This window comes from Brachypodium distachyon, chromosome 3, assembly GCF_000005505.3.
Source record: "Brachypodium distachyon strain Bd21 chromosome 3, Brachypodium_distachyon_v3.0, whole genome shotgun sequence".
In the NCBI taxonomy this organism is placed as follows: domain Eukaryota; kingdom Viridiplantae; phylum Streptophyta; class Magnoliopsida; order Poales; family Poaceae; genus Brachypodium; species Brachypodium distachyon.
Window position 1 is genome coordinate 38902855 of NC_016133.3, and position 24382 is coordinate 38927236.

General features: G+C 46.6%; 3 protein-coding genes and 1 non-coding gene across 5 annotated transcripts; 3 read left to right on the forward strand and 1 right to left on the reverse strand.

Moving 5' to 3' along the window:
- The first annotated feature begins 532 nt into the window (after window positions 1-532).
- MIR7787 (microRNA MIR7787) lies at window positions 533-644 on the forward strand. Its single transcript, NR_127079.1, has one exon. It is a non-coding gene; the product is annotated as a microRNA MIR7787 (primary transcript).
- A 2099-nt stretch (window positions 645-2743) lies between these two features.
- LOC100839527 (wall-associated receptor kinase 5) lies at window positions 2744-6615 on the forward strand. The gene is made up of 3 exons (XM_010236856.3): window positions 2744-4727; window positions 4801-4953; window positions 5125-6615. The coding sequence occupies exons 1-3, from the start codon at window positions 3734-3736 to the stop codon at window positions 6357-6359; spliced, it is 2382 nt and encodes a 793-aa protein (XP_010235158.1). The 5' UTR covers window positions 2744-3733; the 3' UTR covers window positions 6360-6615.
- Window positions 6616-10172: 3557 nt separating this feature from the next.
- Window positions 10173-18183, forward strand: LOC100839831 (histone-lysine N-methyltransferase ASHR3). Its single transcript, XM_010236857.3, has 10 exons — window positions 10173-11650; window positions 11879-12034; window positions 12857-12883; window positions 13208-13325; window positions 13438-13537; window positions 13839-13932; window positions 14267-14345; window positions 16274-16445; window positions 16583-16663; window positions 17632-18183. The coding sequence occupies exons 1-10, from the start codon at window positions 11555-11557 to the stop codon at window positions 17699-17701; spliced, it is 993 nt and encodes a 330-aa protein (XP_010235159.2). The 5' UTR covers window positions 10173-11554; the 3' UTR covers window positions 17702-18183.
- A 385-nt stretch (window positions 18184-18568) lies between these two features.
- On the reverse strand, window positions 18569-24083 carry LOC100830960 (probable LRR receptor-like serine/threonine-protein kinase At2g23950). 2 transcript variants are annotated; one of them, XM_024462567.1, is made up of 11 exons: window positions 23863-24083; window positions 23612-23744; window positions 23431-23502; window positions 23158-23301; window positions 22951-23022; window positions 22784-22843; window positions 22455-22567; window positions 21771-21956; window positions 21310-21693; window positions 19892-20283; window positions 18569-19451 (listed from the first exon to the last, which is right to left on the reverse strand). In XM_024462567.1, exons 1-11 carry the CDS (start codon window positions 24056-24058, stop codon window positions 19077-19079), a joined length of 2127 nt encoding a protein of 708 aa, XP_024318335.1. In that variant the 5' UTR covers window positions 24059-24083; the 3' UTR covers window positions 18569-19076. The 2 variants fall into 2 exon arrangements, with proteins under 2 accessions (XP_024318335.1, XP_014755496.2); XM_014900010.2 differs by having other exon boundaries at window positions 21310-21675; window positions 23863-24081.
- Window positions 24084-24382: the final 299 nt, after the last annotated feature.

A 24382-nucleotide genomic window follows, 5' to 3' on the forward strand; every position in this document is an offset into this window, starting at 1 on the left:
GGTAAAACTCCAGCGCAAGCTCACGAAGGTAATTGAAGGCAGAGGCAAGGAACCAATTTTCCAGGGAGGCTCCAACGCCCCAATGTTCTGAATAACGGAAGCGGCAGACAAAGCCGGTGTGAGCTTTAAGTATGTCTAATACGGCACCCACGAGCCCGTGCGGAGGGGTCGTGAGCTCGCGACAGTCGAGATTGAGTGGAGCGGAACACCATAGGTGGCGCCACCGATGCGCTAGGATACAGGTGCGGCCTCCTTCCTTGATGATGAGGAGGAGATGATCTCACCGAGGAGGTCATCTGGGAGGGTACCAATGAAGTCTACTCCGCCGGGAACATTGGCCGCTCCAGTCATCGTCGTCGTCGACTCGCTCCATAGACTTCATCTCCCTTAAAGGCTGTTGGGTTAATGAGGAGCAAGCAGGTTAGGTGCTAGGAGGAAGAGAGCTCTACTGGATGGCGGTCTGGTTCGTGCTTGGGCATGGGAGGAACATGCATGGTTTGGTGGTAGGAGGAAGAGACCTCCGACGGCCACCGGTTTGGTCTGTGCTCGTCCACAAGAGAAGCAGGAATGGTCCAGTTTTAGGAGAGGAAGAGATCTCCAATGGACGGTGCTTCGGTCTGTGCTTGGGCACGGGCCACTCATCCGGTTTTCCCGCCGACCCACCAAGACTTCTGATAAGCACATTAACTTTAGGGGTTTGCTACTGGAGAGTACTTCCTCCATCTGGGTACATGGCTCCTGTTGAAGTTTGTGCCCCACTTTGACCATCAATTATTCAAATTATATTTAGTTACTTAGTATAGCTGGTCACATGCGCTTTGCGACGCCACTGAAACAGACGAAGACCAAGAGAGGAGACTTTTTTGTGTCGCGCCACGCTACATCGCCTAGCCCAACACACGGTCAGTATCCCAGCCGCGAGGGCACGCGGCAACGTGAATAAGTGAAGCTCGGTGCGTCGTGCAAAAGTTAACGCCGCCAACGGCAGCGGCATGGGCCTCGAAGTCACGCACATAGTAGCTGTGTCTCACAAAACGACCTATCACTCAGCCCCCTTCAATGCAGTGGCCCGTGGTCCCAAACGTCATGGCTAAGCATTGACGGCCACCGTGGAAACAGGCACAACCGCACCCGAACACTGACACGGCAGACCGTGGCAGCATGGGAGTGGCACAACCGCACCGGCGCAAATGGCTGGATACCACCGCATACTTCTTGTGATGCCACCCGAGATGTCAAACATGTAATTTTTCAACGAAACGAGTCGCTGATAAACAGAAAACATGATAGATTTTATTTGATTGGACAACCAAGAGGTGTGATGCCGTCGCGAAGCCCACCACCCGGGTTGACTCATCCCCTGCGTCCCGGGTGCAAGCACTCGCTGCAGGTCGGACGCGACAAGCCAGCGACCCGCACCCCAGGGCACCCCGGGGAGAGCAAGTCCTCCTCCTGTGTGCAGTGTCACCGTGATGACTATCGCGGCCCGCATGCAACCAACCAACCATCCCGCGAACGAAGCCAGAAACACATCGGCAAGACATGAAAATAGCAGTCGCGAATACCCACATACCCAAACCCGGACAACGACACGGCAGGGGTGTCATGGCAGTTACCCAAAAGAAAACCAGTAGGCCCAAAAACAAGAAAAAAAAACGCGTCCGACAGCTCTGCGAGGGCGGTATCTACAAAACAACCCCCTTGATGCACCATGGCACAACACAACCAGGACCCGGCCCAAAAGTGGGACTGAAACCTGAAACCTGGACCCAAGAAAAAAAGCATCGATCTATCGATCGGGATTTCCGCCTCTCCCTTTCAAAAAATAAAAAAGAGACAGGGCAACCCCAGCCGCCGGCAAAATAACCCTAGCCAAACAGCTCGCTGCATAAAACTACAGTAAATAAAAAAACCATAGTATTCGCAGATACCGCAAAAAAAAACTGAGCTATCTTTTTTTTGGGGGAATTAAAAAAAACCGAGCTACCTCTTTTTGAGCGAAACACACAACTTTCATTACTCAATAATCAAAGGATATACAAGCATCGTTCCATGGCATCGTGAGTCAAGTGAACCGACCGTGTGATAGAGATAAGGAACTTCTAACAAGATTATGAGCATCCTTGTTGGAAGATCTACTTTGGACAAAATTTACATCCTGAAAATCCTTTTTTTAGAGCAACGATCTTGCTTTATTGATTCAAGAGACAAAGTACAAAAGATCGATACACGAACGAACACAAATAACAAAGATACTCAACAAAACTAAAAGCTTTATTGTAATCTTTCGAAGTAAACTTCTCTTGATCCATCCTTCGCATCTTGCTACTTTTCCACGTATTCGTTGATAAAATTGCAGAATACCATAATTGCACGAGCTGAACTCATCTCAGAGGTTTTGAAAAACCGCATGAACCGCCCACCTCAAACGGTGAGTACCTAAGATCATTGAACGCAACATAACCGGGGTAATACCTTTTGCAAGACAAGTTGTAAAACTAATTCTCCATCGATGAATCCATGAGGAAAAAGAACAACAACCCGAAAAGACGTGTCGCCTGAAAATCCTTACTAAGAACAGTAAACCTCTCGCAAAACTGAGCTATCAAACGGGGCGGAGCTGGCCCCGGCAACCTGGGGCATGGCCTGGGGCCTGAGAAAAGTCAGTAGCCCATATATATATTTAGATACTGGGCTTGGCCTATAAGTAATGTCAGCCCACTAAAACAAACAAAGAGGGACCAAAACCTGGGCCCAACCAAAAAAAGCATCGATCCTCGCACTCGTACGCAAAGAACCCATCCCCAGCCGCCCGCGGAAAATAACCCTAGCCCGCCGGCCGGAAATCCCGCGGTCCGTGCCACCACGCAGGCTCGTCGGCGGACGGCACGGGACTCGCTCGCCACCTCAACGGTCCATCCCGGCATCTCGCCTCCTCACCCGTCCCTGCTCGGCTGCTGCTTCACTGGCTCCGGCACTGCGGAGCCGGCTCCCCTGCTCGCCGGCGCCGCTGGCTCGCCGCGATGGCATCGGGGAGGCCGCCTCTGGTCGGCTCCACTCCAAAACCACATCTCCAAGCGCAGCTGATTGCAGTCCTCTCTAAACTCTCTTTATTATTCTTGTTTGAATTTGGGAACAGAAGTAACAAAGCAGCTCTTTATTTCATTCCCAACCATTGAATTCAAATTGGGACTACAGATGAACAGAAGCCATGATGTTTTTATCTAGTTTGCTGGATTATTAGTCCTTGAATTCAAAATTCATGCAAATTATGCAATTTGAGCTGCACTTTTTGGCTTTTGCTATGTCTTCGTATGGTTTTTTTGGGGGTCGATTCCTGGCTCCGCGCCCTGGTCTAGCTGAACGTTTTCTTATCTGGATGTTTCGAGCAAGTTTAACCAGCCAGAGCTGGGTAGCAGAAGATCAATTTTTCTAATGCAATTCCCCATCTGTTAGCAGCTTCGTCGCACGCCGCACAAAGTCAAACGTAAAATGGGCAGCAGTTAAACCCGTGCATCTTTGTCTCCAGTCAATCACACGTATGCCGTGGACCAGTTCTTTGTGTACTTGTCTAACATCACAGCTGAACTGGTCTTCTGGAGTTATTATTAACTTCTCAGACGACTTGCATCTGAGTCACATGGAGATTTCCTGATGCTCTCCATAACACGGATGTGTCGGTAGCACCAGGCAGCGAAGGTAGGATCGATCGATCCGTTGTTCACCGGCCCGGATGTTTGATATGCGCACACCGATGATCTTGCTCGCCGCAGCAGCAGTCCTGGAGGCCGTGCTGCAGTTCGCCGGTGCAGTCGGTAGTACCGGGCTGCCCAACTGCCCCACCAGCTGCGGCGGCGTGGGCGTGCCGTACCCTTTCGGCATCGGCGCCGGCTGCTACCACTCACCAGGGTTCAACCTCACCTGCGACGGCCGCGGCCACGACCCGCCACGCCTGCCGCTCGGCCAAGACGGCAGCTTCCGGGTGCTCGACATCTCCCTCGCCAACGCCACCGTACGCGCCACCCGCACCGGCGCCATAAACATCACCTCCGATGCCGGCACCAGCAACGCGTCTCTGTCCGACGGCCGCGGCGCTTGGGGAGGCCTCGGCGGCGACGGCGGGCCTTACGTGCTGTCAGACGACGGCAACGAGCTGCTGATCATCAACGGGTGCGACGTGCTGGCACTGCTGACCGCGGGAGCCGGGAGCAACAGCAGCAGCAACGTCACCATCAGCGGCTGCGCCTCATTCTGCCCCGGCACGGACGCCGGGTCGCGCACCACGCTGTCCGTGAGCAGCACCGACAGGCGGTGCACCGGCGTCAGGTGCTGCCAGATGCCCATCAGCATCGGCCGGGCCTCCTACGACGTGACCTTCCGGCGGCTCGACGCGAGCCAGGCACCAGACATCAACGTGCAGCCCCTCGTGCTCATCGCGGAGCTGGGTTGGCTCGCGCAGGCCGCGGCCTCCACCAGGGGCGCCCCGCTCCCGGTCAACCTCGACGAGACGCCGGTGCCCGTGCTGCTGGGCTGGGCGATCGGATCGGCACCTCTCGCCGACCAGACGCCCATGAACAACTCGACGTGCGCCCTGGACGCGGCGCACGGCGCCTGCAGGAGCCGACACAGCGCCTGCCGCAACGTCGCCACGGCGGTCCGCAGCGGCTACGTGTGCGACTGCCAGGAGGGCTACCAGGGCAACCCCTACCTCACCGACGGATGCCAAGGTTGGTTGATTGATTTGCACCTACGATTGTATATGGATTGGGGTCAATTAATTATGCCGATCTCTGCTTCTAGATGTCAACGAATGCGAGCGGGCAGAGGATTATAATTGCTTTGGCGAGTGTACGAACTTGCCCGGAACGTTCCAGTGCCGATGCCCGCAAGGAACCCATGGGAACTACACCCGGCGACCTGGTTGCGTCAGTTCTCCTAATTCTTTGGCTACAGGTAAGCAATCACAACAACTTTACTGCGCTGGCAATATATATGTATGCATATGATCCCTGCATTACTGACGCAGAAAAATAGATAGGAATGGGATGGGATTCTATGCGTGAGCTCAGTCTGGCGAGGAAATAGTAATTAACAGCGCACCTTCTCCTCTCATATTGTTCTCAGGTTTAGGCACCAGTAACTTTATAGGAGCTATTATTGGTGCGAGCGTTATTATACTTCTGGGTGCGAGCGTTATTATACTTCTGGTCCTCGCCTCTGTTTTCATCGTTCGCAAACATAAACATCTAAGGGCTAAGAAGCTGAGGCAGAAGTTCTTCCAGCAGAATCGTGGACAACTATTGCAACAATTGGTAGCTCAAAGGGCGGATATCGCGGAGCGGATGATCATACCTTTGGAAGAGCTCGAGAAAGCAACAAACAGCTTCGATAAAGCACGCGAGCTTGGTGGGGGAGGGCATGGCACCGTCTACAAAGGGATTTTATCTGACCTCCATGTTGTAGCTATCAAGAAGTCAAAAATCGCGGTACAAAGGGAGATTGATGAGTTCATAAACGAGGTGGCCATCCTCTCACAGATAAATCATAGAAACGTGGTGAAGCTTTTTGGATGTTGCCTTGAGACAGAAGTGCCTCTACTCGTCTACGAGTTTGTTTCTAATGGAACACTCTACGACCATCTTCATGTCAGACCAATGTCATTGCCATGGGACGATAGGTTAAGGATTGCAAATGAGATAGCCAAAGCTGTCGCCTATCTTCACTCGTCTGTTTCAATCCCTATTATCCACAGGGACATAAAGTCTGCCAATGTACTTCTTGATGATGTGCTAACATCAAAAGTGGCGGACTTTGGAGCTTCAAGGCACATTCCAATTGATCGGACAGGGATAACAACAAAGGTGCAAGGAACTATTGGATACATGGATCCTATGTATTATTACACAAGGCGTTTGACAGAAAAGAGCGATGTTTACAGCTTTGGGGTCATTCTTGTTGAATTGCTTACAAGGAAAAAACCATTTTCATATATATCCTCAGAAGATGAAGGCCTTGTTGCACATTTTGTTGCCTTGCTTACAAAAGGCAGCTTGGTTGACATACTAGATCCGCAGGTTATGGAGGAGGGGGGCAAAGATGTTGAGGAAGTTGCTGCATTAGCCGCTTCATGCATAAAACTGAAAGGAGACGATCGTCCCACCATGAGGCAAGTAGAGATGGCGCTTGAAAAAATTCAACCATCCAAAGGGCACGTTTCAAAAATTGTTGCAACAGGTAAATTTGAGGAAATTGCTGGAAGCCATCTCCCATCATCGCTGGAAGAGAGAAACATGCAAGGAGGGACTAGAAGGTACAGTTTGGAAGAAGAATTCTTTATGTCTGCAAGGTACCCTCGGTAGTTTTGCATACATCTCGTGGGTTGCATACTGATATTTTTCCGGTGGTTCCCTGTACTCCGTCTTAATCTTTTTATTTTCTTTCGAGGGGATGTAGTCAGCAAAAAAAAGGCCTTCTTTTGTTTTTCTTCTCTTGAAGAGCAAGTGCTCTCCTCTGCTTAATACTGTACGGAATACTCGTATAACGGAACACGCTTCATATGAGTTTGACGTTTTGTAGACAGACTCGTTCCGTTGAATAACAAACTACATGAGGTAAGCTAGCTGGCTCATTTTGAATCACATACACGTACTCTCACAAAATAGTGCAATATGCATTACAATTATAACTTTCGTCTCTCATATATCTCATTCTATAACGAAAGGCTACTTTTGGTACTCAACGCTACAACCCAAGAATTTAGTCCCCAAAGGGCATGAGCAATGTTGGTCAAAACCAGAACCTATCTAAGCTGTTCTAAGAATTTGTAAGACCGACCATTGCCATTTCGAGCTCAAAGGTACTAAGGGAAAAATTGAGGAGTCGGCTCAACTACATGGATGGATTACCAAACTTGTTGACGATTGGTGGACCCCATGCATCGTCTCCTTGCCGTCCGACTGTTGTGCGTCCATCCGCTGAGCACTCAGCCACCGCGATTCTGTTAGAATTTGGTGGGTCTGATCAGCCCAAACCCAAGTTTTAATAATTCTGAGAATTTCAAAGTCCCATTCATGAAGTGGGATGAGAGAACTGGGAATGGAAATAGTCACACCTTGTTAGTTTAGAATGAATGAGACCAACATACAAATGATGTTGCTTCTTACCCAGTAAGCAAGTGAGTAAGGAAAATCCCCACGCGCGCTCCTCCTCATAGTGCCTCCTCCGCTCGCCTCGCCACGCGCGCCGCGTTTCGGAGATCGAGGTCCAGCCATGCCGGTGCGGGGTTGGGCTTCCTATCTTTTGTCACGCGCGCGAGGTATTTTTGGTAATCTGTTACGGACGCGTGCAGATTTTGTGGAGTCGGTTCAGATTTTCTAAACCGAACCGACCTGTACCTGCGTGACTATATATACAGCCGCCCCGTTCCTCCGATCGGTACGCAACACAACCGAGTTAGGATTTTGCCTGTCTCTCGCTTTTGCGCCGTCGTCGTAGTCTACTCCATCCCGAGCGCCGACGTGCACCGGCGATCGGAGCAAGTCTCCGGAACCTTTCGCCTTTGCGATCCTGTACGAGAGAGGACGCATAAGGTATTTGGAAAGCGCTCCGCGCAACTGCTCGCTTCCTGCAACAACGGGTCGTCTACCTCCTCGAACCGGCGGGTGCGCGACGTGCCGCCGTCTTCTTCGTCAACAACTTCATCAAGCGAACGCAATAGCAACGGCTTTTTCTCCACCGCAACAATGCGTACACTGTGATTCAATCTACCGTTTAGATATGATATGCGAGATTATACTATTGTTGATTGTGCTGTTGAATACATCTAGTATATTCGAGATGCATGTGCTAGTTGCTACTGTCGCCATGATCTATATTATAAAATTAATCATTAATTTGTTATTTTTAAAATTGCTTAATTTTACACGTTGTGCGCCTCGTGCCGCCGCGAGTACAGTCGCCATTGTTGGGCAAATGAAATTGGAGGAAAGGATTTTTTGGAGATGCTTTGGGGATCTTCCGTGTTGCCTGTGGGGTTGGTATCATGAGTGTGAGTTGGCATCGAGAGGTCGAGGAAACCTTCTGGGGTAAAAAAAAAACGCTCAGCTAGTCCCACGAGCTTAGATTAGAAAATTAGACATTGCACTGGGTTTAGGTTTTTTAGACTCAGACCTTGACTTTTCGGCTAGATTTCACTCACATTGGTCTAGTGCCATTAAATTCAGAACAATCTATGAGAGGGGAAATAGGGATAGCGTGCAGATCCAAATCCGACAACTCTGGTAAGTTGACTGAGATATGAATTTTTTTTATAAAAAATTAAGCGTTTGAGTCATAACTACACCCATACTTATAAGTACTACGGAGTATATATGTTCTGCAGCTTACATCAGGTTTGGTTGATTTTCAAAACTCAATTATTCGATTAGAGGTAGATTTAAATGAGTCGTATGGGAAGAAGGACAAGCGACGCTGGTTAATCTCTCGGATGACCGCGGCGGTTCCACGGCCCGGCCAAACGGCTATCTTTTTCTAACTTCCGGCCCAACTGCTAATTAATCTCGCAGGAACTGAAAAGAGAACCATACTCAGCGAGCAGCCGCACCCGCATTTCCTCTTCTTCTTCCCGCCCTCCCCCCGCTCTCCTCTCCACTCCACTCCTCTCCGCCCCGCAACCTCTCGAATCCTCCAATCCCACGCCGCGCGCCGCACCAAACCCTAGCCCTAACCTCGCCGATCTCCTTCCCCGCACCCATGGCGGGGCCTACCGCCCCCGCGACATCCTCCTCCCCGCTCGCCCGGCGCCGCTCCGCCCGTGATCATCGTCCCCCGACACCGCCTCCGCCGGACTCAGCGTCGTCTTCGGAAGAACCGGGTCCCCGCCGCTCGGTACGCATCCGCACCCGCCCCCGCGTCCTTGGGCTCCCCTCGGCATCGCCCTCGTCCTCGCGGAGGCGGCGCACGGGGCCCCCGCGACCTACGTTACAAGCGTGCGCCGAGGAGTGGGCGAAGGGAAAGGCCGCGTCTGGTGCCCCAGAGGAGGAGTGCGTCCTCCCTTTCCTCCAGAAAGGCGCGCCCAGGAAGGTACGTACGCGCGCGACCTGCATTGGCAAACGATTTCCTAGCTCTTCTATTTTTATTACCGTTGTATCGGTTCTAGGGTTCGGACCTGAGGTGACGATCATACTCCTGGATCTCCTGTGGTGACCTTGGGTTGAATTTGGTCCCTGAAACTAGGAATGTTTCAACTTATTGCTATATCGTGGGTTCGATCTGGTTACTGCAGGCTGGGTTGTGGTAACGTTGTGTGGCGCGGAACCAGATAATTCGTCTGCCACCAAATTTGCCAGTCGAATTTTGTGTACAAGCGTCATGAATAATGTTTCTCTCTTCTTAATTTCTGGTAATACTAAGTTGCATTTGACTTGAAAGAACTCATGGTTGTTGTGATCTATATAAGAAACAAAGGAGCAACATCCATCCTAGTTTCAGAAATGTGGTGTTAGTACGCCCTTCTTGTGTGTCTTAAAAAAAAAGGACATGCCCTTTGCTCCACTGCATTAACTACTCCATTGTTTTCCAGGGATCTTCACTGTTGGGCCGGCCTCCCTAAGTTTTACTAGGGTAGTCTTTCTTTTTATGCTTTTGGTTTACACTATGAGATCATGTTTGCTGTTGTTCTTGCTATGTAGCAATGAGTAGCTTGACGTGTTGGCTAGTTTTTTTTAGGGTAGTGTGGAATCACATACTGTAGTTTGGTTGCTAAGCATACATACTTAATACTGTACTGTAGTACCTCGTCTACTTAGCTTAGAAGTGGACGGTTCAAGATATACTTCTTCTTTGGTTCTTCCTTTCTTTTAACATTCTTGGTAAATTATAACATACACCTAAAATGGTTCAGATCCCGCAAAGAACTCTGTTCCATAGCCAGAACATGCTGCCTGCATTTACTACTACATAAAGAACAAATCTTGTTGACCTTAAGCTACTATTGTCTGTAGGAACATTGTCACAAGATATACGACACTATTTTTTAAAATGCTCAGAAACGTATTGGATTACAAGTTTACAGCAGCATGTTAGTATGATGTTTAAACATTTGTAGCATCACTGTAGATGTGCATATTCAACTAATAGCACTTTTTTATGTCGTTATACAACAGAAAAGCCAATGAAACACATGTGTGGAAATAATTGTTAGCGCCACTGTGTTTGGTGACTGTAGTCTGTCGTATGCATACAATCACAGATGTGTATCATGAAGGAATTCAACAACTAAATTATGACGGATGAACTGATAAACAGATGTGACTGTCTGATGGCAGGGAACTCAAGATACATGCTGAAAAGAGAAAGGCGTTTGAGACAAATAACATGGAACTCCATTATGGCTATCATATAATTTTAGCTTCATAAGCTCCCCAGTGAAAAAAATTGATATGCTAGATGGATTTGGATATCACACAGAAATTGGAGAGAAAACAAGTACTGTGACCATCATGTACAAATCAGTGGAATAACGACCATCTTTGTCGGGACATCGTCACACTAGGAATTATGACTGGAACTTCATTTTGTAGGACAATTGTCCTAAGGGCACATATTTGACTTTCCAAGTGTTGCTTGCAGACAGAAGACAGTGAATATTTAGGAAAAACGACACAGAAATATAAGTCATGTTTAGCACATAAAACATATGGACTGGATGGATAGTGGCAGCCAAGTCATATATATGCAGAGAGCACCTGGAGGAGTTTTATCTCTATGCAATAAAAAGAAAATATGGCACACAGGAGGAACTACACGTCTTTTAAATTAAGGTAGGAGAAAGGACTCAAACTCTTGAACTCAAAGACCGTGCGCCTAATAAGTGCATGCAAGAACAGACTGATGAACTATAGACAGCCTGAAGAAATTGGATTATTTGAAGAGGCTAGATATTTTTATGGAATGTGAATTCCTCCCAAGAGAACTCCTGTGTATATGCTCCTGGAATGTTCCTGGACAACGATGATTTGACACCCTGTATAGAACAATTATCCATATCATCATATGTGATCATCCAACTCTGATAGAACTGAAGGAGGTAAATATTGAGAGTTCTATTAAACAGAAGTTTGGACCCATTTCTTGCACTCATGATATGTAGCTCTGATAGCTGATAATTATGGGGAAAACATCTTGGACTACTCTATAAGTCGTGTTATAGGAGACATCAAGGTGATCAGGCCATTGAATCTTCGGTATGAAAGTGCAATCAGACTCTTATTAGTTATTACAAGAATAGGTGAAAACTTTGTCGAGAAATGAAGGAAGGATGCCAAGTAACATTTACAATAGCACTCTGGTCCACATGAAATCTTCCGCATATAGGATACTGAAATCAGGTGACTGTATCCACACAGTATTGCTTTGGTGCATACTCAGGATGTCACTGGCCTGCTTTTAATCAATGTATATAAGGTAGTGTGATGCCCTACTGATTTTACTGAAGGAAGGAACCTTGATAATCATTTGGATATAGGTTGAGTGCTTGATTTGCTCGAAGAGTATTATGCCTGATGAAAGGATGCAGTGTTCAAGTAATCGCTGCGAAGCAACCTTGCATAAGGATTGTTCTGAACAATATGATGGAAGCTGCCCGCGGCATGTAAGTTGCTGAAACCACACTATAGATTTAACAAACAAGTTTACTTTTCCATTTTTTTTCTTTTCGAAATAATGATATACATATATGTTTGATGTTTCTTGGTACGAATGTAAATGCCTATCTTTCCATCCAAGGAAAAATAATTACCTATTTAGTTTCATCCAACTATTTGTTAGTTTTGAATAATTAACCATGATCCATCCCCTCATGTTTCTGTTAACTGTGCAGGTATGTTTTTACTGCAAAAGGGGAGCATCTTTTCACCGTCTGAAACATTTAATGCCTGCATGTACTCAATGTTTTCTGCAAACGAACAGAATGGCTGAGCCTGTTGATCCTTCAAAGACAATGATAAGCTGTAGCATTTGGCCATCAACAAGCGAGGTGATAGCATGCTCCGTCCACCTTATTTGGTGCTTGGCTCTCGGTTTCTGTATAATTCATACATTTAGTGCCTACAAAATCATAGTATATTGAAATATCCACATGGATATTATTGGGTTTTAACCAGCATCAGGACATCTACTCCTAGATAATAGCAACTGAGAATTACAGTTTCTCCTAGACAAGAACAGAGAATTACAGCTAAAGCATGCTAAGCCTGCCTGTATGCTGCTGATTTAATATTGGGTTGATATCAGAGTTCAGTATTGACTGATCTGAGAGTATTGATACAACTCAGAAGCCTTAAATTGTAATTATGCATAGGGATGCATATTTAAGTTATCCCTGCTTGTGGTTCATAACCCACAGTCCAATTCTTCATATGAAATAATATACCATCATAGAGCAGGCTGCATGAAGTATTTTCTGTACGTGCTCAAGCTTATATGCTCTTATATGCCCAAGTACTACAATCTTTTACTATGTCAAGCATAGGCACCAATTTTGAAAGTTGTATTATGAAACATAAGCGAGAGAACTTTGCTTTCTTGTTAACATTTTTTAATTGCTACTAGTAGTAATGTATTGAAGACAGAAGAGTGTCTCATGCAATTGTAAATGCATGTCTGGAATAAGCACCGCAAAATATTGTCACCTGTTGCTAGTTTGATAATTTAGAATATCCAACATTTTGGTACCAAATATTTGTTTTATTATGGTTGATCATATTTTTCATTGATCTCTTTATTTCTGTAAGCTTTTCGGTTCTACAGTAGCTTTTGTTAGTTGTTTTTCTGATGAGACGATGTGTGCTTCTTACAGGGTGCAGGTCTTGCACATGGCATTGAGGTGATTAATAGTTCCCCTTTATATTTTATTTTATGTATTGTTGAACAAACATAGCTTCTCCAATTTTGATTCTCTGTCGCCTTATGATTTGGGTGGACCTGATGCACAGTCATTCTGTTAGACTCTTAACTGTTACAGTTCTCTACTTAATGTGAATATTCCATTTATGCCTATATTTATCTGGGATGATCTGTTTTGTGGTAACAGACTGAATGAGAAACAAAACATCATTTGAATTCTTTCCAATTCTGGAGTTAATGTTTTATTTTTACAATTGTTCTTTGATCTGTACTCTTGTTGATATTTGGTTCATTTATATTATAGGAAGCCTTCCGGCAATTACCTCTCCCGTACACTGACCGAGAGTTCAATATTGACCCTATTAAGACAGAGGAATTGGAAAGTTTGACAAAACCACCTACATATGTTCTTCTGAAGCGTAGTATCCTTTGTATGATTGTACTAGTTTAATTTAATTGGCCAGTTTCCCTTTTATGTTTTTTTCATTTTTATCTTAGGTACTTCATTATTTTTCATTTCCTTAATGACTCAAGATGTTTATATTGTCAAGCATAAATGTGATGGTGATGCCATTGAAGGTGGATGCACTGATTGTGACCCTCCTTTGGCCTGTAAAACAATGTGCTCATGCAGGTACAGACCATTTCCATTTCATGTATGCATGCTTGTAGAAGATTTGATTATTTTCTATGTATATCTTATGTCTTTTGAACACAAGTTATCAATAAAAAGTTAAAGTGCATACAACCAGACAATAATCTTCCAGATTATTATATTTCAATTGATGCATCTCTGATATCTACTGCAGTGATGTATCTCAGAGTTTGGTGTATTGGTATTCTAGAAAATATATTTACTCATTTATTGGATATAAATACATGTACGTTTTTTAAATGTTAAAATTGTTGACAGAAAGTTAAGATAATGTTTACAGGTCTGTATGGATTAGCTGCTCTAGGGCCTGCAAATGCTCAAATGAATGCACCAACAGGCCATTTCGCAGAGAGAAACGGATCGAGGTTGTTAAGGTGAGGCTTGCCGTGGACTACTTCTGTTTGTGTTTTTGAAATGATGAAAGGTATTTTACGGATTTAACTTTCTTGACGATATTCATACAGGCATTATATTTTACAATATTAGCATACTCTTTAATTTAATGACTGCACTTCCTATTCTCATTGCTATGACCTAATTTTCTGTTTCTTGGAATGTATTGCCTAAACGTGACCTAATGCTCCAACGATATATGATATGTATGGTTTCTTTTGATTTAACACATCTTCTAAATAACTTGCTTTGCTGATGTACCTACGATTAAGATTTTTGTGTGGCAAATAAGTGCCTGATGTGATTCTTCTGTAGACTCAGCATTGTGGATGGGGTGTTGTAGCACTGGAAAGCATTCAGAAAGGTGATTTTGTGATAGAGTTTGTTGGAGAAGGTATTTGAGATTTATTCTTTGGTTCGCTTTATCATCTGACTGTAGTTCTTTTAAACCCCTATTTCTATTGCTTTTATGGGATTAATTATTGCTTCCACTTATATGTATCTAGACGACATATCCCGTGAAAACTCCCATTCAGTGCAAACTTGCAAACTACTCCATCGTAGGCCATTGAATTAAGAACGCACGGCTCGGATCAAAGGTGGAAATCCCGCCAATTTAAGTGGTTGGTGGGATTTCCACCTTTGATCCGAGCCTTTGCTTTTTTTATCCAAGGGCCTACAAGAATAGTTTTACATTTTCTAAAAAAATAAACAAGAATACTTTGGAAGTTTGCACTGAATGGAGGTTTTCACCGGATACGTTGCCATGTATCTATATCTGTCGATCTGTTAATTATTAAGTTTTGAGTTGGTGGCGAGTTCACTCCTCTTCACTTGTACTGACATGTGGTGTGGCTGACCATAACCTTTTAAATTGTCATGAATAAACAAATGTGAGAGAAGACTTGAACTCAAAATCTTAGGCTCAGCATAGAGCAAATGGTTTAAGTTATTCTTCTAATCCCACACCGAGAATGCAGCCAATCCTCCTCCCTCCGCCTTTCTTCCATGTTTAACTATTATCTCGTTGTTGTATGAGATGTGCAATTGTTTGTTGCATACATTTGATGATCAAACCCAAAAAATGCACTCTTTTGGCAAATTGTATCTTCCCTCTTTTTGTTCCGTAGCATCGCACAGGCACTATGCTATTGTCTTTTATTTCTGAAGTTACCGTGCAGTGGTTGAAAGAGCTTGATACATAAGCGATTTCTTTGATTAGCAGGTAAACAATAGGCATTCCCTTCCCATACCTGTTGACTTTCCTAATTCACCTATTTTAAAGTTAATTTCTAGAAAAATGTTAAATCTATTTTTTCCTAATTCTGATGTATATATAGGAAAGCCATCATTTTAACAAAGCAACATGCTCCCAATACAAATGCCAAATTATACCTTAAGCAAATGCCGCTAGTGTAAACTTAGCATAGTTTTAATGTTACATCACGAATATGCAAAATATTTGCATACCATTTTGTTTATGGGAAGGTAATCAATACATGAACCGCGTGCACGAACCCCAGGGCTGTGCCCCATAACAAATGCACGCACACTTAGGTAATATCATGATCAGTCCCTGCACCCTGGCCCTGCCCCAAGCACACGCTTTTTCACTGGGTGATTTCAGCGAACCTGAAGAGATGTCCGGGTGTGTCCTGTTTAAGGTGCAGTCGTTTTTCTGTTTCCACAGCTAGGCCATGAGCATGGTCAGATAAGCGATGCCTTTACGGTGTCACACCAGAACTTCTCTATGTCTACTTCTGTAAACGTCATATATGTTCTTTCTGGACATATGTTGTTGCCTTGTTAAAGTTCTTGGCGTTTGTTAGCAATATCTCAAGGAAATGAATTGCATATCGCTATATCACCTTTATTTTTATCCTGCCCTGAACCTTTATTGGTGCTTAAAATGAAATTAATTTTCTGTGGCCATGTTTCATAAACCTTGTCATCATTGCAATAAAGATGAGAAAAATTGAAGCACTCAAATTAATTGCATATCGCTGTATATTGCCTTTGTTTTATCTTTTCTGGATCCACTCAACTTAATAAAGGTCCTTGTGGGCATCATGTCCAGTTTCCATGCTTGTAGTTTGTACCAGAGGAAATGATCTTGTGATTACCTTTCTGATGTTTTTTTCTGAGCCACTGTACACTGAACATATTGCTGTGAATTTTGAGCTCCTTGCTTGTCTACTGAAATCAACAGCTAGTTTATTTTTATATATCTAAGAAAGTCTTGATTGGTTATCACCAATGTACTCTTCATTTTAATTTTATAAATCATATACTGTTTTTTTATTCTTTAACTCTTCATTACAGTAATAGATGACGTGACATGTGAAGAAAGGCTCGAGGACATGAAACGGCGTGGAGACCAAAATTTCTACATGTGTAAAGTCAATAAAAACTTTGTGATAGATGCAACTTTCAGAGGAAATGCTTGTCGCTTTCTTAACCACAGCTGTGAACCTAACTGTCAGTTGGAGAAATGGTAAATTTATTATTTGCAGATGCTTGGCATATGGATTTCTGAACCTTATGTGCCTGTATTTTGGTGATTTAGTGGCTTACTGTCAATTTGTTCTTTAAAAATGTAAGTTATGGCGTTACTGAGTTGTTTGTTGCCAGGCAAGTTAATGGCAAGACAAGGCTAGGTGTTTTTGCTTCACAGGCTATAGAAGTGGGGAAGCCCTTGACCTATAGTTACAGGTACATGAGAAATATTCAATCAGCCTAGTATCCTGATTCTTTCCTGTACAATAACTTTAAGCTGATGAATGGTCAGTCTTCAGTTTGCCACTGCTGAAATACATAATTAAATATGTTGCAACAGAATGGCCGCAGAAGTATACATGTTTGACATCCATTTTACACAACATGAAGTTTGGTGGTTGTACTTAGGGTAGAAATACACCAGAAACTAGTTTTGCTACTTTTTGTGGGCAGGTCCCCTGTTTCCAAATTTTATGTGTATCGATTACTGTTGTTCCATCACATGTACTACAGTACTACATGCATTATTATTGCACATGCTTAGCTCGGTCTTTACCTCTACATGACTAAATCATATTATGATTTGTACTGTTTCTGGTGCCCCCTTGTAGTCATTTTTCTGGCTTTGGTTTTATGCTCAACAGTTGTACATTCTTTTCCTAGTTTCAAATTGGTCAATAAAAAGTGATCCTGTCATATAAAAGAAAAATCTGACTAACAATAGTAGATTACCTGGAATGGATATGTCGGCAGGGCGGTGCTAGATCCAAAAGCCCGTGGGTCAGCCACTCTGAAATTTTCCAAAGTTGATGTATATTGACATAACATGACCATAATATAGCAGCAATTTGCATGTGGGCACACTGGCACTGCCACTATTTGTTCTGAGTTACTTTCTCATCTGTGGAGGATTACTTATTGACATCAGCTTAGGGCTGTGGTTATACTTGCAACTCTACCCAGGCAGAGTTAGTGCAAATCATAGGCAGATTAACCACCCTACGTTCCTGATCTGTCTTCGATAAACAACAAAACAATTTAGCAATGGGAAAGTACTCAAAAATTATTTCGATGTTACTTCAGCTGGAAAATTAGTGTTCAAAATCCATAGAAGAGATGCTCCTTACGAGAGATGTTTTGTTATGTACTTATCACAGTATTATTTTTCTCCCCATCCTGTGTAGATTCAAACAACATTTTGGTCCGCGGATGGAATGTCTCTGTGGGGCTGCAAACTGCCAAGGCAAGCTGTGATACATAAAGATTGACCAAGGACAGGCACATAACAGCAAGGTTCAAAGCAATGGTAAATAACAGGAAATGGAATGTACAGTGAAGATTGATTGAGCAGCACATTTCTCTCTGTTCCATCAGCTTATCAAAACCGACGACCATCAATGCATCATAGATATAGCGCTTGCTTAGCTGCTGTCGTTTGTTCTGATTTAGGATGGAACTAGTGTTACCCACTGTTCTTTCAAGTGTACAGGTTTTACTATGTACGTAGCAACTTACACAACAGAATACCCACTGTTCTTTCAAGTGTACAGGTTTTACTATGTACGTAGCAACTTACACAACAGAACCTACAAATATGGAATGCATTGACTGATTAGCTGGATCTTTTTAACTCAAAAGGTTCAGTTAAGTCATTCTGGATCGCAAAGTTGAATCTTTGTGCTTTTCTCTGTAAAATCAAGTCAGTTATCAGCAATCAACAAGCTGCATGTAGTTCCCTTTTGGCTTTACCTGTGCTAAATCTGAATTTGGTTCCTTGAGATTTCACCAAAAGAGTATTTCAGGAGTGCTTCGTTTTCAACGACCGGTGTTTGGAGGACATATGAACGCCAGGTAATGCTTGGAATTGTTCGTGATTGTCAATGAAGTAGCCCAAATTTGATATTGTGATCCATGACTTGTGTTGGCAATGTTAACCAAGTTTACAGGAAAAAGGGGTTAATAGTATATATCACCGATTAACCCAAAAAACTACAAACATCTACTCCCTCGGTTCCATAATTCTTGTCGAAATATAACATGTATCTAGACACTTTTTAAAAATAGATACACCTCAGACGTATGCCTCATAAAACCTACTCGTAATGGATTGATCATACAGTATGACATTACCTGTTCGTCGTCCGCACAACTACCAAAAGAAATCGAGCAACTGGTTATCTTTACAGGTCAGAAAGCAGTCAAAATGACTGCATGTCTCAAGCCTCAAACACTTCCCTTCCCTACATACAAGGGCCACTGCAAAAGGTCCCTAGAGATCAGGGCCGGAATGCAAATCAAAGGACTGCAGTGCAGCATGTGCTTCTGCCCCCAAATCAACAAGAAGAAAAGCAGCAGCAGCAGCAGCAGCAGCAGAAAAAGAAAAAGAGGCTGTGAAAAGAAGCAAAAGAGAAAACCACACTTTTTCTTTACATCTTTCTCGGGGAAAGCAACGCTTGATCAGAAGCTACACTCTGTGGTCTAACCTAAAGCACCCCTAACTACTTTCAAACTAGCTAGCAACAAATCCAATCCCCACCACCACCTCTCCCTCTCTTACTCACGCCCCCATGTAATTTTTTCCTTTTGGAGTACTCTGAATGAATCTGGTCTGTAATGTGCAGTGCTGCTGCTACCTCGGTCCGGACAGCTCCATCTCCTCCACCATGTCGATGGACCGCACCTCGTCGCTGCTGAGGCTGCTGTCGTAGTCATGGTACTCGTTGAAGAAGACGGAGCCGTTGGAGTCGTTGCGGTGGTCGTAGCCAAGGCCGTCGTGGAGCGGCGCCGCCGTGGCCGGCCTGTTGCTGGCCTCCCATTTCTCGGCCAGGCCGTCACCCTCCAGCATCCGGACCACCTCGGACATCCTCGGGCGGTGCGACGGCTGGAACTGCGTGCACAGCAGGGCGACCTGCACCATCTCGGCCACCTCGATCCTGTCGTAGTGAGGGCCCAGGTCTTGGTCCACCAGCAAGTCGAACATCTTCTCCTGGTGCACCTTCCTCACCTTTTTTTTTCATGAGAAGATGGAAAAAAGATCAATTTTGCGTTCAGCATCAACCAATCTGGAGTCAGTTAAGACATGATCGATGCTCTGTAGACGAAGAAATTAAGACATGGTACTTTGGATGCCATGTAAACTGCGTGTGAGAATGATATGCATGGGACAGATAATATCAGCATTTACACAGCAACCGTGCGGCAGGGTCTTTAAGAAGAGCACAGAAGTATATGTTTTGTTGCAGGCTGGGTTAGAATGCAATGCCAAGGCGTGGTACTTTCAATTGATATATCTATCCAGCAATGCAGTAGCAGATCAGCGCGCTCCTGGCCAGTACTATTTGCCAATGAATGACTTTATGCAGTCACTCTGCAAAATGAATGCACCGCATGTCTGTTCCGGAAGCTAAGCATTTCAAAACAAAAAGAGCAGGTTAATTTACTTACCCAATCAAGCATGACGCCCTTGTGGGTGAGGCAGATCCCGGAGGCCTTGCCGACCTCGAGGGCGCGCTGGCCCGTGACGAGCTCGAGCAGCAGGACACCGAAGCCGAAGACGTCCGTCTTCTCGGAGGACTGCCCCGTGGAGAGGTACTCGGGCGCGATGTGGCCCACGGTGCCCCGCACGGCCGTGGTGACGTGCGAGTCGCCGTGGTCGAGCAGCTTGGCGAGGCCGAAGTCGCCGACGACGGCCTCGTGGCACTCGTCCAGGAGCACGTTGGCGGCCTTGACGTCCCGGTGGATGATCTTGGGGTCGCACTGCTCGTGCAGGTACAGCAGCCCCCGCGCCGTGCCCACCGCGATCCGCTTCCGCGTGTGCCAGTCCAGCGCCGGCTTCCCTGTTTATGAATTTTAAGTACAGATTCGGATTAATTGATTGACATGCAATGCCGGCATTGTTTATTTAGGAGCAAGTACAGGGTGGCAAGGATATATAGCGCGCACATATTCGATCCAAGTGCAGGGCAACAGAGTCTGCCGGCCGTACGTACGTACTCCAGCATGCATGCAGTGTAGAGACATTATGGACAAGACATATCCTGGTCCGAGATCCATTTTTAGTGGTACTACCAGAGATATGTGGGGATTTTGTTGTAGCAGCCTTCTATTAAGTGCGATGTATCGGCCGCCGTGCATGCGTGGAAAACGGATATATACCGTTGTACAGTACGTACCGTGCGAGAACTACGGTATATATGTACCGGTCGTGTACAGGTATATATATATACACCCCAGCTCCTATGTTTGGACCAGCAGCATCTGCATGCGCTCGCACAGGCCCGGCCCACTGATCGAGAGATGCTGCTGAGACCCCCCAGAGCAGGCAGGCACCAGGCTGCGTAGCACGTACTACGCGGCAGCGGCAGCGGCAGCTACAGTAGCCAGTAAATAATGTCCAAGTCGCATTTGTGTAGCTTCCACGCCTCAAGCGTGCGTACGCACAGTGTTTGCTCGGTGCGGCGCTCCAGCAGTAGCTAGTGTGGGTGTGTCCTTTGCGTGTCGTGCCGCCGGGCCTCAGCCGCGGCAGGGCGCGAGGAGCGGCAGCGATGGCATGCACTGCACTGAGATACCAGTGCGTGCCCCACTGGAGTACTAGCTAATAAGCCGCGGTAAGGACAAAACGTGAGTGCGGTGGTCTGGTCTGAGCCCGGCCGGCCTCGCCTGAGCCGAGACTCTCTCTACCGTGGGCCAAGCGACAAGTACAGCGGTCGGACAAACAGAGACTACGACACTACTACTCCCATGACTCCTGCATGCTCTACCCCGCCGGGACCCCACCACCCTCCACGAATCGTTGTCACACACAACAAAAGTAATGAAAATTGTAGTGTTTAGTACTCCGTACTATACTGTCACGTACGTACCTCGGAGGCGGGAGGCGACGCTGCCGTTGGGCATGTAAGGGTAGACGAGGAGGCGCTCGCCGGAGGCCGGCTCGGCGCAGAAGCCGAGGAGGCGGAGCAGGTGCCTGTGCACGGCCAGGCTGATCATCTCCACCTCCGTCCGGAACTGCGCTTCCCCCGAAGCGCTCGCCGTGTCCTTGAGCCGCTTTACGGCCACCACCGTGCCGTCCGCCAGCCTCCCCCTGTACACGTCCCCGAACCCTCCTTTCCCCAGGATGTTCTTCGCGCTGAACCCGTCCGTGGCCGCCTGCAGCTCCCGCAGCCCGAACTGCCTCACGTTCCCCAGCACCTCCCCTCCTCCCCCCTCCAAATCGCAACCACCACGGTCTGGATCAGACATTAATTCTTCACAGTTTATTACAGATGGATGATGCCTGACAATGGCAGTAGTTGATGGGAACTGGGTTTGATTGATTGGTTACCGAGGATGCCGAGGACGGAGGAGGGGCCGCCGCCTTGCTGGTGCCGGCGCTTGCGCCTCCAGAGAAAACAGGACAAGGCGAAGAGCACAAGGGAGGAGGCGCCCAGGCTTGTCCCTACTCCGATGGGGATCAGCCGCGCGCCAGCCTTTGACCTCCCTCCTCCTCCTCCTCCTCCTGTCGTCGTCTCTGCACACAGGCGACAAAGAAACAAAATTAAGCGCTGATCCCCAAGGGTGTGTACGTACTTACGACATTGCAGCCACGCCACAAGACGTCGAGACGGCCTGTCTTGTTTTGTTCTGTTTTGGACTGCAACACACTGTTGCTCCGTCCCAATTTGCTACAGGGTAAAGAGGCCGGATAGAAAAGAACAGAACAGAACACTCGGCCGCGCACTCCGAGAAAGCAGAGCAGACCACGACTAGACACAGCCAGGGAGAGGAGCAGTACTCCCTCCGTCCCAATATATACGAGCCACGCGCGTCGTCAGTTTAACTACTGCAATATAAATTATATGACGTAAAAAATATATCATTAGAAAGTTCATTTGATTACGATTTTTATGAAATATAATTTATATTTTGCTAGTTAAATTTGAAATCTTAGGATGAGTGCGTGTCTCATATATTGGGACGGAGGTAGTAGTAGCGGATCAGAGTGTACTCCACATAATACAGTACTCACTGTTGCTGCCCTGAGTGGATTCCAGCGAGAAGGGTGCGTTCACCGGCGCCACTGCGGCGGCGCACTCCTCCGCGCCCGCGTGGCTGCCGCAGATCATTGGGTTGCCCACGATGCTGCACATCCACACCGCACGGTTTGATTAAGGATCGGCATTAGATAGATCAGGGATGAATGATTGATGTCCCGTATTTAATTAGCACTATGTACAATGGTGGTTGGTGAGGTGGCAAATACAAATTGGAATTGATCGTTGGAGTAATTGAGTAAAAGAAGACGGGGTACGTGCACACGAGTGAGTGAGCGAGTGAGTGAGTGGGTAGAGTCCATACTTGAAGGTTCTTGTGGGGAAGACGGGAACAGGGCCGGTGAGGTTGTTGTAGGACAAGTCCCTGGGGACACAACCAAATCGAGTCATGAATTCAATTCAACCGAATTGACAGAAGGAACAAAGGCAAACGGTGGAGTAGCTTCGGCTTGCAGGGCAGTGTGTGCTTACAGGAAGGAGAGCTGTGGGATCTTGGCCAGCGACGCCGGGAACGGCCCCGACAAGCTGTTGTTGTTTAGCCTCCTGCGGCAATAAAAGAGAACCCACACAGAAGCAGACAACATGAGCAACTCAACTGTTAACCGATCAGTACACATAGTGGCTACTAATAGCAAGTTAAATAACAGTACAGGCAAGGAGTAATTTGGGGATGCTCACAGGTATCGGAGTGTGGAGAGGCGGCCCAGCGTGTCGGGCACGCGGCCGGAGAAGCGGTTGTTGGAGAGGTCCAGCGTCTGGAGCCTCGGCAGCGCGCCGAGCTCCGGCGGCAGCCGCCCCGTGATGTTGTTGTTCTGCAGCAACCTGAAATTACAAGTGAAAATCGTGCCGTCATCAGCAAATGTTGTGATTCTTCTCGCTTTCTGTCGGCCGATCAAGTATCTACGGAGAGTAAACAAACAAGCAAGTAAATGTAGGTTCTTTTTCGCTTACACTTGCTCAAGATTGGTGAGGTTGGCGATCTTCCCGGACAGCGTCCCCGACAAGCCCTGGCTCGGCGCTCCCCTGAAACGAAACAAGAGAGTTGCCCGGCCGGCCGGACATTGTTAGTTTCTCCCCGAGGTATCGCGTTTTGCAAAGCAAGATAGAACGGCCGTGGATGTAGCGAGCTTACAGGCCGATGACGAGGTTGTGTGGGGAGCAGGTGATCATGGCCCAGCTGCAGGGGTCGACGGAGTCCTCGTCCCAGTTGCTCAGCACGCCGTGCGGGTCGACCAGCCCCTGCCTGATGGCGATCAGCGCCACCACTGCACGCGGGCGGAACACGCAGGTAATTAAGCAACGAAATTAGCCAAGAAACACGGCAAGAAGAGCCAACTGCCAACATACAGCGACGACGAAGGGAATGTTGAGGACAGCAGTTACCTTCGGCGTTGAGGGGCTCGGAGGAGAAGGCGAGGAACGGGCCGGAGCAGAGGAGGAAGAGAAGGGGGAAGGAGAAGAGGTTGAACTTGGAGGACGCCATTGGAACGGTGGGGGGAATGATGGAGGTGAGACGCGCCCGAGGGAGCCCGAGAGAAGGAGAAAAGCGTTGGGGAGAGGGAGCAGGGGAGGCAGGCATGGAGTGGAATGGCTTTCCTTTGATGCTGCTTTTTCTCGTGTCATGCAAGAAAGAAAAAGAAAAGAAAAGAAGAGAAAGAAAGGCCTGGCGTGATGTGACGAGGGTGGTCTCATGGTCAGGAGGTCCGGTCCTGCGCCTGCTGCGTACCATACACCATGCCAATGCCAAGGCATCTCTCGGATTCCGATGGGAATGAAAGCGATCGTGCCGTGGAAGCTGACGTGTGGGTCCATGCATGCTGGCTGATTTTGATCTGGCCCATTTTGCAAGCAAATGTGGTTTGCTATAGCTGAGGCTGAGAACATTAATCTGTTTTTTTTTCTT

Coding starts and splice junctions, on each gene's coding strand:
- LOC100830960 (XM_024462567.1), bottom strand. CDS start 24,058: ATGCCTGCCTCCCCTGCTCCCTCTCCCCAACGCTTTTCTCCTTCTCTC. Junction 23,302..23,430: donor CTCACCAATCTTGAGCAAGT/GTAAGCGAAAAA, acceptor TTGTAATTTCAG/GTTGCTGCAGAACAACAACA. Junction 22,568..22,783: donor TTCCCCACAAGAACCTTCAA/GTATGGACTCTA, acceptor GTGGATGTGCAG/CATCGTGGGCAACCCAATGA.
- LOC100839831 (XM_010236857.3), top strand. CDS start 11,555: ATGCCTGATGAAAGGATGCAGTGTTCAAGTAATCGCTGCGAAGCAACC. Junction 12,035..12,856: donor TTTGGCCATCAACAAGCGAG/GTGATAGCATGC, acceptor TGCTTCTTACAG/GGTGCAGGTCTTGCACATGG. Junction 16,664..17,631: donor CCCTTGACCTATAGTTACAG/GTACATGAGAAA, acceptor CATCCTGTGTAG/ATTCAAACAACATTTTGGTC.
- LOC100839527 (XM_010236856.3), top strand. CDS start 3,734: ATGTTTGATATGCGCACACCGATGATCTTGCTCGCCGCAGCAGCAGTC. Junction 4,728..4,800: donor CCTCACCGACGGATGCCAAG/GTTGGTTGATTG, acceptor CTCTGCTTCTAG/ATGTCAACGAATGCGAGCGG. Junction 4,954..5,124: donor TCCTAATTCTTTGGCTACAG/GTAAGCAATCAC, acceptor TATTGTTCTCAG/GTTTAGGCACCAGTAACTTT.